Below are 16953 nucleotides of genomic sequence, written 5' to 3'. Positions count from 1 at the left end.
GCTGTGTCATCTAATGTCTAAAACACAATTTATTAATATTTCCCAAATCATAAGAAATTCCATACACCATTAAGATTAATCCATAAATGAACTGCCTTAAAAGGAAACAAACATTACACTGCACTGCACCAATTCTTGATTAAAACCAGTCAAGAGGTCATTTGAGCCTTCAGCACTTTACAATATGATAAGTTTGTAAGAGAATGCTAACGCTCATCATAAAGAAAGGATTATCATTCTCTTACACTTGTTCATTTAGTATTTCGTCTATTTTGTTTTTAAAACCTAATTGTTTCAAAACATTTTAACATTTTGTGAACAGTAAATTTACAGAAAATGTTATGAAAACACGTCATCTTTGTATTGACTTCAGATTTTTAATTGATCACGTTTACAGCATATTGAAACAGGAGGAGCAAAAACTAATTAATCAAAAGATAAAAGATGACAAGGGAAAATAATCTGAAGCTAAAAGAAATACCCCACACAAATGGATATGAATAAAGTAAATATAATGCAGATCGGAAGGCTAGTTGAAAAGTTGGAATAAGAATTAGGTAATACAATTGTTTTTCCTATTTGGAAGCTATTATACCCATTTGATGATGATGTTGGTTTTTTTTTCCTTTTTAGAAGTTCAAAATATATCGTCAACGGTTACAAAAGATGGCTTTGTCTAAAGTAGCTGCTGTGCCATCACTAACAGAAGAAGAGACCAACTTCCTCAGATTCGCTAATCTTCTTATTCGTATTTCACCAAAAGCTGTTCGGGTTGTATTTGATAAGTATTTCCAACCTTGCGGATTGAATGTTGTGCTGAATCAGTCAAAAGGAAAACTGGAAGTTCTGAATCAGAGAAAAATTCTGAACAAGTCGCAGATGGATTTACTTTATCCTTCGCAAGGTATGAAACAAATCTTTAAACAATATTATGTTCTATTAACACTGGTTTACTTTTTTCCATAACCGTCACATTTTTGTAAACTAAAAATGTCACAAATTGATGAAGTTTATAGTCATCAATAAATAAATAAGTGATGAAAATAACGTAAAATAACACTTGTTGTTTACGATATGTATACTTTTTGTACGATCTAAAAGAATGAATATACGTTAAAATTATTACTATAATAGACTTCAAAGTAGCTGGGGTGTCTAAATGTTCGACGATAGATTTTTCTTAAACTTCTTCAAAAGATTTCTGGTCAATATTCTTTTGAATTTCAATAAAAATAAAATGCTTCGCTGGGCGCAGCTTGATACGACCGCAGAGGTCGAACCCTGAACAGTTGGGGCAAGTATGGACACAACATTCAAGCTTGATAGAGCTCTGAATTTGGATTGTGATTAAATATTTGACACAGCATAGGTTTCTGACACAGAAAGAATGTGGTCTAAGAACTTCAATTTTTTTAATTTACCTATTATGGTCCAATGTCCAAAATCAAAATACATGGTTAAATTCAGCATATCAAAGAACCCCATATATTCAATTTTTGTTGAAATCAAACAAAGTTTAATTTTGGACCCCAACTTGGACAAACTTGAAAACTGGTCCCATAATCAAAAATCTAAACACATGTTTAGATTCAGCATATCAAAGTACCCGAAGAATTCAATTTTTGTTAAAATCAAACTAAGTTTAATTTTGGACCCTTTGGACCTTAATGTAGACAAATTTAAAAAATGGGACCCAAAATTAAAAATCTAAAAACATGGTTAGATTTGGCATATCAAAGAACCCCAATAATTCAATTTTTGATGAAATCAAACAAAGTTTAATTTTGGACCCTTTTGACCTCAATATGAACCAATTTGATAGCGGGCCCACAAATAAAAAATCTAAATACATGGTAAGATTCAGCATATCAAAGAACCCCATATATTCAATTTTTGTTGAAATCAAACAAAGTTTAATTTTGGACCCCAATTTGGAACAACTTGAAAACTGGGCCAAAAATCTAAAATCTAAATACATGTTTAGATTCAGCATATCAAAGAACCCCATATATTCAATTTTTGTTGAAATCAAACAAAGTTTAATTTTGGACCCCAACTTGGACCAACTTGAAAACTGGTCCCATAATCAAAAATCTAAACACATGTTTAGATTCAGCATATCAAAGAACCCAAAAAATTCAATTTTTGTTAAAATCAAACTAAGTTTAATTTTGGACCCTTTGGACCTTAATGTAGACCAATTTAAAAAACAGGACCCAAAATTAAAAATCTAAATACACGGTTAGATTTGGCATATCAAAGAACCCCAATAATTAAATTTTTGATGAAATCAAACAAAGTTTAATTTTGGACCCTTTTGACCTCAATATGAACCAATTTGATAGCGGGCCCACAAATAAAAAATCTAAATACATGGTAAGATTCAGCATATCAAAGAACCCCATATATTCAATTTTTGTTGAAATCAAACAAAGTTTAATTTTGGACCCCAATTTGGACCAACTTGAAAACTGGGCCAAAAATCTAAAATCTAAATACATGTTTAGATTCAGCATATCAAAGAACCCCATATATTCAATTTTTGTTGAAATCAAACAAAGTTTAATTTTGGACCCCAACTTGGACCAACTTGAAAACTGGGCCCATAATCAAAAATCTAAACACATGTTTAGATTCAGCATATCAAAGAACCCTAAGAATTCAATTTTTGTTAAAATCAAACTAAGTTTAATTTTGGACCCTTTGGACCTTAATGTAGACCAATTTAAAAAACGGGACCCAAAATTAAAAATCTAAATACACGGTTAGATTCGGCATATCAAAGAATCCCAATAATTCAATTTTTGATGAAATCAAACAAAGTTTAATTTTGGACCCTTTGGACCTCAATGTGGACCAATTTAAAAACAGGGCCCAAAATCCAAAAACTTAATACACGGTTATATTCAGCATATTAATGAACCCCAAGAATTCAAGAATAAAACCCCATTGAAATTGATCAAGAAATAAGCAATTTATACGAAGTATCTTCTTTTGCACAATACTGTGCAATTGAATATTTCTTGCTATTGCGCAATACTGTACAATTGACAATTTCTTGCTATTGCGCAATATTGTGCTATTGGATATTTCTTGCTATGGCGCAATACTGTTAAATTGAAGATTTCTTGCTATTGCGCAATACTGTGCAATTGAAGATTTCTTGCTATTGTGCAATACTGTGCAATTGAAAATTTCTTGCTATTGCACAATACTTATTATATAATAATTTACACATCCTGTTTGGTGTGTATCTCCTACCATATCATTACTATTTGCTTTTAAATATAAATCAGAAATAACCAACTTAAAATGGAAAATTTTAAAAGAAAAAAAAAAAGGAAAAAAAGAAAAAAAAAAATCCCCCCCCCCAAATTTTTTGAACCCCCTTATGATTCATCACCCCCAAACTCAATCCCAGCCTTCCCTTTGTGGTATGGTACCTTGCAGTACAATTTCAGAGAGATCCATACACTTGAACACAAGTTATTGTCTGGAAACTAGAAAAATGCTAATTTTTGGCCCCTTTTTGGCCCCCAATTCCTAAACGTTTCGGGCAATTACCCCCAAACTCAACTCCAGCTTTCCCTTTGTGATATGGAACCTTGTAGTACAATTTCAGAAATATCCAAACACTTACACACAAGTTATTGTCATGAAACTAGAAAAATGCTTGTTTTTTGCCCCTTTTTTGGCCCCTAATTCCTAAAATTTTGAGGCAATTACCCCCAAAATCAATTACAGCCTTCCCTTTGTGATATGGAACCTTGTGGTACAATGTCAGAGAGATCCATACACTTACACACAAGTTATTGTCTGAAAGTTACAAAAATGCTTATTTTTGGCCCCTTTTTGGCCCCTAATTCCTTAACTGTTGGTACCATAACCCCCAAAATCAATCCCAACCTTCCTTTCGTGGTATTGAACCTTATGGTGAAATTTCATGGAGATCCATTCACTTAAACTAAAGTTAGAGTGCGAAAACCAATGTGTCTTCGGACGACGCCAGACGACGCCGGACGACTACGACGACGACGACGACGACGACGACGACGACGACGCCAACGTCATACCAATATACGACCAAAAAATTTTTAATTTTTGCGGTCGTATAAAAAACTGGGGTCACGGACCTAGTTTGTTTCGTTAAAATACATTGAAATTAACGAATCACAGTTATTTTATATATGGTTCTCGTTTTTTATATAGATTAGACCGTTGGTTTCCCTGTTTGAATTGTTTTACACTAGTCATTTTGGGGCCCTTTATAGCTTGATGGTCGGTGTGAGCCAAGGGTTCGTGTTGAAGGCCTTACTTTGACCTATAATTGTTTACTTTTTATACATTGTGACTTGGATGGAGAGATGTCTCATTGGCACTCATACCACATCTTCTTATTTATATTCATAGGGGAAACTTAATTTTTACTTGTTGAGAAAACATTAAACGATACAATTGGTTAAACTCCAATGAGAGAATTGCTTTTCATAGATACTTCCTAAACACCAAATAAAAATATGGGGTCATGGGCCTTATTTTGTTGCAAAATAAAAAAAAACACAAATTGTCTGATCAAATTCAGTATGATTATCTACCCTTGATTTTGAAAGGAGTTTTTCTTAAAATAAAAAAAAATAACTTAATTAATAACTACATTTAAATTTTGTATTGTTTAATCTTTAAATTTCAAGTTTAAGTTGTTTCTCTGGTATATTGAATGACATTTGGTAAAATAGTTTTAAACCAAAAAGAATAGTTTTGCCATATGCCCAGAACAGATGCTCAGAAAAAGACGCCCGATCTACCTTAACTATGACGAGGTCGGTACTGCTGATTCAGAAGGTGAACTTCTAGTTCCCAAGGTACCACCCAACAAGTAGCCAATGTCTGGGTAAAGACAGACTGTCCTCATGGAAAGAAGTATAACACAAATACCAAACTCCAAGGCAAATTAAAAAAAGAAAGTATCAATCAATTAAAAATTTAAAACAACTGTCATATTCCTGACTTGGTACAGGCATTTTCCGACGAAAATGGTTGTTGGACTTGAAAATAGTTCGATAATCTGTTTAACATTCCGGATTTTTTTCTATTATTTTTGTTTCGGGTTTCAATCTTTTGAAGGTTATTCCAGAAACATTTGTTGACAGAACGGAAATCCTATCAAACGTTTTTTCCATCCATGGATCACTACCGCTGAATATTATTCCCCGTTAGTACCATAATGATACCATATACTTTGAACTACAACTGTGTTGGATGTATTATACGTTTTCATAACCACGGTTGATCGATTATGTCATACTACCACTTTAACACATGACAAACTGTGCTATAATCTGCATAATGTAAGCTAAGGTGTGGATTGAATTCCTCAGACATACTGCAAAGTTTAAATGTACTCTTACCTATGAAGGTGGATCAAGGACTTTTCAAAAGGATTGCGTAATACTATAAAACGGAAGAAAACCGCCGTGTTTTACGATTTTATGCTAAACAATTATTAAATTTCCAATCAAAAGGGAGGCGTACCCTCTCCTCTTCTTCCCGAATCCGCCATTGCCTTGCAATTTCGACATAGTTGACCCATTAACAACTTTGTACACACTTCATCATCGTTTCAAAATATGAAATAGAAAGTGTTTCTCATTCCTTAAACTGGGAACATTTATGATATTTTGTGTTAAATCAGTATTTCAAAATGAAACAAGTTAATAATTTCTTTTTATAATTTCTTCCAACAAATGATTGTATTTTAGAATAGCCAAATAATTGAAATCTGATAGGGATCAGTTTTGTGCTCAATTATATTTAATAGGCCTGACTTTTAAATATTTATTCCTTTTTGGTGACTGCTTTTGGTATCGAATTTAATGAGGTTAAAAAATTCATATTCAAGTATGTGCCAAAACAGGAATACAATTGTAGATCAATCAGACTTGGTTTAGATGCAACATGTTTTCAAAATTAATACAGTAGTAAAATTAGGGGAGGAGGGAGGCGTTTTGAGTCAAAGGTTCATAACTGAAACTATTTTTTTCTGTTTACTTTGCACTATAAATTTAGGTACATCTTTCTTTGATTTATCTTCCACTGAGCATATTCTTGAGGGAAAGAAAAGTCAAAGAAAAATCTGTACCCAATAGTTTTTTCAGTTATGATTTGTCATAAACCGTTTTAATTGGACATCAAACACAACTACAACTGGTGGAGACGTGGGTTATATGTCTATAAGACAGAAACCAAACGACAAAAACAACCATACGACATCTAGAGGGCAATATATAGTTTCCACAGTAGACATGTATCTACACAATATGTGAAGTTCTAAAAAGTCATGAATGCATATGGAAATTGTCATTAAAACGCAATTCTCCAAATAATATAACAAAAGAAAAACCCGAATATCAAAAAAGGTTCATAATTTCAAAGTTTCACCTTTTACTTTTCCTCCTTTATTTACCCTACAAGAGAACTTACAGCACATTGACTTGAGTGTGTAGGTAAAGATAGTATCTTTGGTTAGCTTGCTTGCTAGCTGAACCATGAAATCATTATTAGCTACGGTATTACTATCCTTTGGACGGAGTCAATAGTTAAGCAGAGAACCAATCAAAAGTAGGGACAGTATATAATATACAAGTCAATTTAAATACAATCTTAATTTAAAATCAAGTGTCAAATATAAACTAATTCACAAGCATGTTGTAGGTGTGTTTGATTTGTCAATTTTATTTCAATCAATTACCTCTGTCATTTTTCTGTGTTTCTTTTCTGTGTGAATGTGAAAGATTTTATTTTAACTAAATTATACATATATGATGGACTGACACACAAAACAGATAACGAAATTTGCATGTGGGGAATACATGAATAGAATCTTTTATTACAACTGCATATCCAGAGAGTACAAAGTTCTAAAGACCTGTGCCTCCTCCTTTTTTCTATTGTAATCAAAACATTTTTTATATTCGATGAAATTCTATTTGAAGGGAAAGTTCATTTACACAGTTGGACGTAATACGCTAGATTAAGCTTTGCATGAAGCATGAATATAAAAATGCTACTTTTTGTAATTCCCAAACTTTGATGTGCTTTTATTTTTATGCAGAAATGCAGAAGATGGTAAAATAAAAATATGAATTTTATTTGATACTGTCCACTAAGATACACTGGCGTTATCGATTTCCCCGCTGTTGTTCATATCTATCAAAAACAATACAATACATGGTGAGAGGATCTCAAGATTTTACACGACTAAGTTTATTTTTACACCTTCTGAAGCACTCTGCCGAACCCTCCCTCCCCCTCCCCACCACACCAAATCAAAGATAAAAAAAAATGATTAAATCAATGTAAACTACTGATTACAGTATAGAATTACGCATGTAAATAATCTAGATATGAATGACAGAGGTAATTGATTGAAATAAAATTGACAAATCAAACATACCTACAATATGTTGATGAATTAGTTTATAATTGACACCAGATTTAAAATTTAAATTGAAAATATATTTTTGAATTGACTTGTAAAACTTGTTTCACAATGTTTTATATACTGTCTGTACTTTTGATTGGTACTTAAATATTGACTCCGCCCAAAGGATGGTAGTACCTTAGCTAATAATGATTTCACGGTTCAGCGAGCAAGCAAGGTAACCAAAAATACTACCTTTACCAACACACTCAAGTCAATGTGCTGTAACCAGGATCCAGGGATTGAAAAAATCGTATGCATATTCCCAAAATGTTCATGTTAATGGCTGGCGTTATGTGTTAAAACAATTATAGGCGAATCGAATCGGTATATATATATGTAGGACTCAAATCTATGGTGGGTTCCAAATCTATGGCAGATTCCTAATCTATGGTAAATGTGACGTCATGTCATCCCAAATCTATGGCAGATTGTTTTACAATCCTAATCTATGGCAAGTTTTGTAATTTCCTAATCTATGGCGGTTTTTTTGTAGTTTTCAAATCTATGGCAAATTTTGTGCAAATGGAAAACAATGCAGTACATATACGACCAATGTCTTGTCTTAAACAAGTGGACATGTACGACGGGAGCATGTATATAAATATTTGTGAAATAAACATTTCATAATGGTCAACCAAATCGTGTTGGCAACCAATCAAATTCGTAAATGATGAGTTCATATACCTTAATACAGACTTCAAGATTGAAATGATGTGGACCGTAAAAATAAAATTTTTTTTAATTTGTGCATGTTACCTATTTAACCCATTCATTAAACCAACTAGTAAGTCCCTTATAAACAAAAAAAGGGGATAGTTTTTTTTTATAAAACAAAAATGATAAATAAAAATGACCAGTTTGAATTTTCAAATAATATTTACTTCATCGTTAATATCATTTTTATTTGATGACGATTTAAATCAAATTGGTATCCGGTAATTTTATCTTTCACTTTATAAACTTTGCCAGCTGTAGACAGTAAAATATTTACTATAACTCCTTTTCTAAAATATCCGGTACTAAAAAAAAGCGGCGCCTTTGTTCGTCGCGGGTTTCGGCCGGTACAGCACATTTTGTCCCTCTTCAGGATAATAGGTCATATCTTCCTTTAAACCATCCGCAAATTATTGTCGAGGGAAATACCCTCATCTGGAATCGTGTTCAAATCTTTGAGTTCCGCCAACGTTTGCGGCGGCGACGATGTAATATTGCGTTATTCTATTGTGACGTAATTTAAAGATCTGCCATAGATTTGGAGAAAACAAAAATCTGCCATAGATTTGATTTGTTTGACGTTTGTTACGTCACATTTGCCATAGATTAGGAATCTGCCATAGATTTGGAACCCGCCATAGATTTGAGTCCTACATATATATCACTTAAACTGCACAGCATACCTCTTTTTAACCATATACGTTGTTAGAATCAATTAGGATCACCCGAGCCGTGCAAATTAAATGACATATACCAATTTGTTTGGTAAATAACTATAACAAATTGTTTCCATCGCTTGACCATCAGTCCTAGAGAAAGCACATACAAGAAGCCTGTGAATATATATTGATGTAAAACAAGTGTGGACACAGATCAGTATGGATAGTATGTTTGGATGTTTGACAGTGTTTTCTGACAAAAAGAGTTCTCTGGGTTTCCCCATAGGGTTCTATGTTGAACTGTTGTGCCCAGTGATAGTCAACATGTACCAAACACTGAAAATAGCAGTCTTATATTCAATATTGCGTTTTACTGTTCAATATATAAGATGTGTTACGAGTGCCAATGAGACAACTCTCCATCCAAGTCACACTTTGTAAAAGTAAACCATTATCAGGTCAATCAAGACTGTCATGAAGGAGACACTTCTTTAAATCAGTACTGACCGTTCATAGATTATATTTAGCTAGACATTGCTTTTAATATCAAATCTACATATTGGCAAACGTGCTATGATTGCTTCCTGTATATAATATGTACATTCCTGAAAATAAATTTTGTGCATGTCCAACGTTACATTGGAGGATTTCCTTTCAACATTTTAACTTTGAAATAACTTCTATGTGAATAGATTAACATTTTTAAAAATGATCTGTTAAGGGAACACAGCTAGCTGAGTGTGCTCAAGCGCTGGAGAGATTTACGTAATGAAGCAAAAAATTTGGAAGGATTGCCAAATTATTCCAATAAAATAAGTTTCAAAATTTGAATTGGGATAGCAGCAAAAACTTAAAAATAGAGGAGGACATTTGGTGCATTTCTGCATGATGTGATTGTAGTATGCATGTAATATTTGTATGGTTCTATTTATGTTCCTTTAAGGTGGTCATTTTTTACTTTGGTATGTCCACAAAAAAAACTAAACATTTGTTCAGGATCTTCCCAGTATCATTAGTAAAAGTTTTTTTGTTTAAATGTGGAAGTTAAAGATATATTATGGTTTGATAGTAACGACAATATACCAGATATGGCAGATTCCAATACAGATGCTCATAACTCCTACAAACTGATTAAAATTCTTTTAGATATGAACATGATTGAAGGACAAAAGGATACAAAATATAATTTATACTTAGGAACATTACCGGTATGTATAAGTGAAAGATCATTTACATTCAAGACTCATCAGCAGGCAGCACAGATGTTAAAAAAAAGTGTTACAAAACCACCTACATGCATATGTAGCATCATATTTTTAGTAGCACGAGTATCATTGTTTGGTAAATTTGTGCTTTTTTTATTTGGCTTCTGGTCAAAAAATGTTTGGCTCAAGTGCAAATAAAATGCTTTAATTTCCCCATAAATGGGAACATTGAATGGATGGTACAACTCCTTTTGCTGACAGTTTAAATCATATTACCTTGCAGCAGATCATGTGCAGATGTGAGTTGTCTGTCAAATCTTTATATCACAAAGAATGCATTTGCATAACAATGAACTGAGCTCAAAGCAAAGCACTTTAATAATACACTTGAACAAAAAGCTCAATCCAGTGATATACTTTTTAATAGAGGACTGTCATGAACATTTTCCTTCATAACCAACAACATGCCAAACATAAAGCAGAAGTCCTGAAAAAGACATGTTTTTTATTTATATTATATGTACATATATATATCCCAGTTTAAACATACAAAGTTGTGGTAAAAACATTCAGTTTCTAGCAAGTAGTTTCAGTTTCTAGCAAGTAGTTTCAGTTTCTAGCAAGTAGTTCATGCACTAATAATATAATAATATTTGCTGAGTGGCCCTCTTTTTGAAATAAGATCATACTTCCACATAATCATTGTAATTAGGTGACCAAACATTAAAACTATAAAAAGTTATCACTTATCTATCAGTATCTATTTACCATCACAACTGAATCAATATGATACAGGTCTGAATTTGGATTGTAATTAAATATTTCACATATTATAGGTTTCTGAATAAATGTAGTCAAAGAAATTGAAATTGGTAATATATTCAATTAAAGATTTCTAGCTGTTGTGCAATAAATAATAAATTTTAATAATAAATTTATTTATTAAAGTGTCACATATTGATTGCAATACACTGTGCTGTTGCGCAATACTTAGTAAATCTGTTGTCCGACTATAAACAAATAAAGTTCAATTAATTCTCAATGTCATATTAGAAATTTATGAAAATCAAAAGGGAGCTTACATCAATAGATATAAACAATTCACCAAAGATTCATGAGAATTGCTGTCAGCATTTTTGAGTTATTGTCCGAAAACTGGAAAATCCCCCCTTTTTTAATGAATAAAACCTCAGAACTCAGAAATGTAACATGTAAAATTTATAAAATTCTAAAGGGAGCTTACATCAATAGATATAAACAATTCACCAAAGTTGCATAAGAACTGCTGAAAGCATTTTAGAGTTTTTGTCTGAAAACTGGAAAATCCCCCTTTTTTATGAATAAAACCCTGTAACTCGGAAACGTAAAATCTAAAATTTATAAAAATCGAAAGGGAACTCATGTCAATAGATATAAACAATTCACCACAATTTCTTGCAAGTTGGTGAAAGCATTCTTGAGTTATTGTCCGAAAACTGGAAAATCCCCCTTTTTTTAATGAATAAAACCCCATAACTTGGAAACGTAAAATCTAAAATTTATAAAAAACAAAAGGGAGCTCACGTCAATAAATATAAACAATTCACCAAAGTTTTATCCAAATTGGTTAAAGCATTTTTGAGTTAATGTCCGACATGTTGATGAGGGACGGACAGACGGACAACGATATACCATAATACATTCCGTAAACGGGCGTATAAAAAATAAATGGAGAATGTGTCCCCATGGACACAGATGATGCCCCCGCTGCATACAACATTATAAAGGAACATAACTCCAGAACGATAAAAGTGACGCTACCCAAATTTGTACATGTCAGATCTAAGTTTTGTGGTAATACGTATTGTGTAAAGGTTTCATAATGTTTAATTTGGTTGGGGCAATCTTAAGTTACAGAACTGAAATTAACAATTTTGCATTTTCTTTCCATTTAAAAAGGGGCATAACTCGAGAATGATTAAAGTGACCCCACCAAAATTCCAACATGATCTGTATTTTGTGGATTGGTTGAGGCTAACTTAAGTTAGTGAACAGAAACTAAAAATTTTGCAATTTTATCATTTATACAGGGGGAGAACTCTAGATCAGTTAATGTGACGCCATCAAAATTAAAAATTGATCTGTGTTTTGTGGTAATAAGCATTGTGTATGGAAACTAAAAATTTTGTACGTTTTCCATTTATAAAGGGGCACAACTCTATAACGAATAGAGTGACACTACCAAAATTCTAACTTGATCTGTATTTTGTGGTAATCAGCATTGTGTAAAGTTTGATAACATTTGTATGAGGCAAACTCAAGTTAGAGAATGGAACCTAAAAATTTTGTAATTTTTCCATTTATAAAGGAGCAGAACTCTAGATCAGTTGTAAGTGACGCCATCAAAATTAAAACTTGATCTGTGTTTTGTGGTAATAAGCATTGTGTATAAGTTTGATAACATTAGGTTGAGGCAAACTAATGTTAGAGAACGGAAACAAAAAATTCAGCAACTTTTCCATTTTGTAATTTTTCCATTTATAAAGGGGCAGAACTCTAGGACGGTAAAAGTGACGCCACCAAAAATCAAACTTGATCTGAGTTTTGTGGTAATAAGCATTGTGTATAAGTTTGATAACATTTGGTTGAGGCAAACTAAAGTTAAGAGAACAGAAACCAATTTTTGGGATGTACGTACGTACAGACAGACGGACAAGGGTAAAACTTAATGCCCCCTCCGCTACGGCAGGGGTATATAACAGCTTTATTACACGAATCATTTTGGTGAATTAAATTCTTATAATTGATAATCAGCACTTCTGTCATTAGAGAAATGTTATTAAGAACCTTAAAAACATACATTATTTCTAGTTTATCTTGACGATCACAAAGACATTTGATGATCTTTAATAGTGAAGTGATACAGGCAGTCCCCTCTATCCAGTAAATGACGTCATAAAGCGTGTAAATTTTCCAGCAAACATAACTCTAAAGTGGTCTATCTATATATAAGGAAAGGGTTCCTCACCTACAATTGCAGCTGTCAGTGTTAATGTGTAACGGTAACTGCCAAAAAATAAGTCAATTTGTTAGTGAATTTACAAATGACTATTTAATACAGTGGACATGACTAAGCATTCATAAAACTAAAAAGCAAGACATTTTGGCTTCATATGGAGCGTTTTAGTATTCATAATTATAATAAACAGCTGCGTCATGAGCGCATGATACGCCCGTCGTCTTGTGCGTGAATTTTTATGCAATAATCATAAATAGTTTCTGACATACGGCGCGACATGCGAAACCCCCCCCCCCCCCCTTTTTTTTTACAAAAAACTCAATATCTCTAAAATAAAATTTTGAAACAAATCCAAAAAGTATACAGATCTTTAGATTAATATAACTAAGAAGTGTGTAAAATTTTAAGCAATAATCATAAATTTTTTTTGAGATACGGCGCGACATGTGAAAAACCCCTCCCCCTTTTTTTACAAAATACTAAATAACTCAAAAATAAAATTTTGAATCATCACCAAAAAGTATGCAGATCATAAGATTAATATAACTAAGAAGTGTGTAAAGTTTTAAGCAATAATCATAAATGTTTTTTGAGATACGGCGCGACAGGTGAAAAAAAACACACACCTGTTTTAGTTACTAAGTCCCGTAACTCAAAAAGTTTTAATCTTATTTCACCAAAAAGTATACAGATCGTTTGACCATCATAAGAAACAACTATGTTTAAGTTTCATGAAATTTGGATAAGTCGTTCTCAAGTTACGGTGCGACATGTTTACGCCGGACAGACAGACGGACAGACGACATTTGTATACCATAATACGTCCCGTCAAAATTTTGACGGGCGTATAAAAAGGACAGGTTTGGGGGATCAACATCTCGTTTCTGAGTGTTACAAACATAATACTCCTTACTTTGGACCACACCATATGCATTTTAAAAATACATGTAGTTTATAGTATACATACTGTCATACATGTACATTCGCTGTTTTGCCAGACAAGCTGGGGCCGTGGCCTGGGAAGTAAGAGTAATTTCGCACTAGTACATTTTGTAATACTAATATGAAGGGAAAAAGCAGTACAAAAATTATATGCAACCATATATACATGTATGTATTTTAACCAAAAAATTTCACTGCATGTATTTTTTTTTCAAGTATTGAACATGTTTGTTGAAATCATATTTTCAATGTGTTGCTTCGTGCAGACTATAGTATAGCTAATTTACATACATGTATATATATAGATGATGATAATGTATTGTCTATTGAATAAGTTTCATGATCATATTAGTTCAAGACAAAAATTTGGTAAGACAAATAGGTGGAATGTAGTATATTTTGCGAAATCTGTAAAAATAATCCAAAATTTAGAATATCGAAATTTCCGACACGTGTTTGTTTCGACATTTGTTTACAAATAATAATGTCTCGTGATAGATTATTCCATGATGTAAAGATTCATCAATGGAATTTCCGAAAACAAAAAGATTATATTCTCTGTTTTCAAAGGCAAAGAAGTTTCATATAAAAAAAATTCACAACTACGTGTACATGTATTTAACTACTGAACTGGGTTGCGTTCAATATAGTAGAAGCTACTACATAGATTGTTTACTACTAAACATGTAGCTAGCCTATAAGCTGCTATCTTGATTTTATCTATTTAGCAGCTAGGCTAGCTGCATGTTCAGTAGTCAAAAATCTACGTAGCCCTATGAAGCTGCTAAGATATCAGTGGCGGATCCAGATATTTTCACCCATGACACAAATCGACTGGGTTGACATTTCTGTCAAAAAAAAGTGTCATCGGGGATAATTGATAAATGGGATTAAATTGACCGTCAAGAAGATCAAGAGAACCAGATCTGGAGAACCTTAACAATAATAAGTAATACTTACCACAATTGCGGATACCAAAGGCTATTTTCTATTGGAAATGCCAAAAACATGATGATAAAATGGTTTAATGTTGCAGGTTATTTTCTTTTTTTGGCGCGAAATATTCTTACTCCTGTTGCTTCACGTAACAAAATTTGTATAGAATACAATTTAACTATAGCTCAGCGGAAATAAAAGTTAATATGCAGAAGCATGACAATATATTAATGATAAATGTGTATATATTACTGTAAAAGATTAAAACTTGACTTTACCCGTATACTTCACTTAGAATTACATGTGAGCGCTAGAACATCTCTGTTTGTAAATTGGTTGAATCCAGGGGTCGAAGTTCAACATATTAACGGAAATTTTTGTGTATCAACGGAAAATTTAGTTTGTGCTTTGCATCGAGGCTTGCGTTGCTTTACATCGAGGCCACAGCAGTTCAACCAATCGGGGAATGTTAAGTTGGGACCTACCTCTATTTTTACTGCAGGTTTTGGCATAATTAAAACGGAATTATAGAAAAATGAAATGTTGTTAGTACATACAAAACAGAAAATGACAAACACTTTTAGCAAAAGATAAATTGGATCGGGGTTCTGTAGATTCATATTATTTGTACAACTCTCCTTTACTCTTGGGAAGCATGTGCTTTACATCAAGGCTTGCGTTGCTTTACATCGAGGCCACAGTAGTTCAACCAATCGGAGAATGTTTATTTGGGGCATGTGACCTATTTTAACTGCAGGTTTTAGAATATTTTAATCGAAATTATAGAAAAATGGAATGTTGTTAGTACATATAAAACAGAAAATGATGAATACTTTAAGCAAAAGATAAATTGGATCGGGGTTCTGTGTATTGACATTATTTGTACAACTCTCCGTACTGATGCCATATTTTGGAATTTCTGTGACCTAAATGGTTCGCGAAAATTAATATTTTTATATATAGTATAGTAATAATACATTCTGTTTATAAAAATTTCAATTTAAAAAATATTTCACTATGATAAACTGCTAAATCACTTTTGCAAAATTGAAGCTTTTATTAGTTCTGTAAGGCAACTACAGATCTTATGCCCTTAAACGTTTTGAATATTTGCGTTCCAATTTTTGTTGGCCTTGAATATATTGCATGAAGATTGTTCTTTAAACAATTGCTGAGAGCATGGAAATATATCATACATTTTTGTTATGATTATTATGCCACACAATAACCAGTAAATTTCGTAAAATATTTGACTAAAAATCTGCAAAATATATCCAACTCACGACAACGATCCTACAGAAAATGAGATTATGATAAAAAAAACACCAAAATATCAACAAATTAATGCAATTTGAAAGAACATAAAACTGTATTATACATATTTGAATTGGCTGAATCATCATAGTTGGAAGAAAATATTCACAAATTTGAACATATATAGGCAGACATATCTCTGTTGAAGAAATAGTTATCAGAACAGAAAGTAGAAGACAGAGTTGTTAGATCCATGTATCCAAAGCGTCTGACAGGTTTCCATAGCCCTAGTATTTTCATTGTTCATTGTTCAATGTTAAATTTTCATGACTAGGTCCTTGTGTAGCATATTATAAGTAAATGGTCTTCTTAATTTGTTATATTGAATGAGTTTAAGGTAAATATGCCAATCAGATAAGATTCTGTTATCTTTGGTCTAATTTTATGGTTCATTTGTCAACGTTTTCATTATGAGGTTCATTCTTTCGATGTTCTAGTAAAAGAGAGGCGAAAGATACCAAAGGGATGTCATATTATTAGTCGATGACAAACTGAAAACGCCAATAAACAAACAAAATGAACAAAAGACAAACAACAGTACAATTTATATAGACATAACATAGAAAACTAAACACTGAGCAACATGAACCTAACAAAAAACCAGGTGAGGGGGATCTCAGGTGATACAGAAGGGTTAGCAGGTCATGCTCCATATGTTGCACCCGTCTTGTTGCTCATGAAAGTACAAACTCGGCGATAAGT

The 16953-nt window shown here is 32.5% G+C and overlaps 1 protein-coding gene across 3 annotated transcripts in view; it reads left to right on the top strand.

The window, feature by feature from the left end:
- Window positions 1-16953, top strand: part of LOC127719499 (uncharacterized) — a 72031-nt gene that overhangs the window by 38483 nt on the left and 16595 nt on the right. Inside the window, exon 2 of one of the 3 annotated variants that reach the window (XM_052225650.1) lies at window positions 634-904. The exons of the other annotated variants lie outside the window; for them this stretch is intronic. Coding sequence (XP_052081610.1) covers window positions 667-904 — 238 coding nt within the window. The 5' untranslated portion in view covers window positions 634-666. The remainder of the gene's footprint in view (window positions 1-633; window positions 905-16953) is intronic. 3 annotated transcript variants of the gene reach the window in all.

The sequence above is a fragment of the Mytilus californianus genome, unplaced genomic scaffold (genome assembly GCF_021869535.1).
Source record: "Mytilus californianus isolate M0D057914Y unplaced genomic scaffold, xbMytCali1.0.p SCAF_1, whole genome shotgun sequence".
Classification (NCBI taxonomy): domain Eukaryota; kingdom Metazoa; phylum Mollusca; class Bivalvia; order Mytilida; family Mytilidae; genus Mytilus; species Mytilus californianus.
Note: the sequence above shows the minus strand (reverse complement) of the source record. Positions and strands in the feature narration are given on the sequence as shown.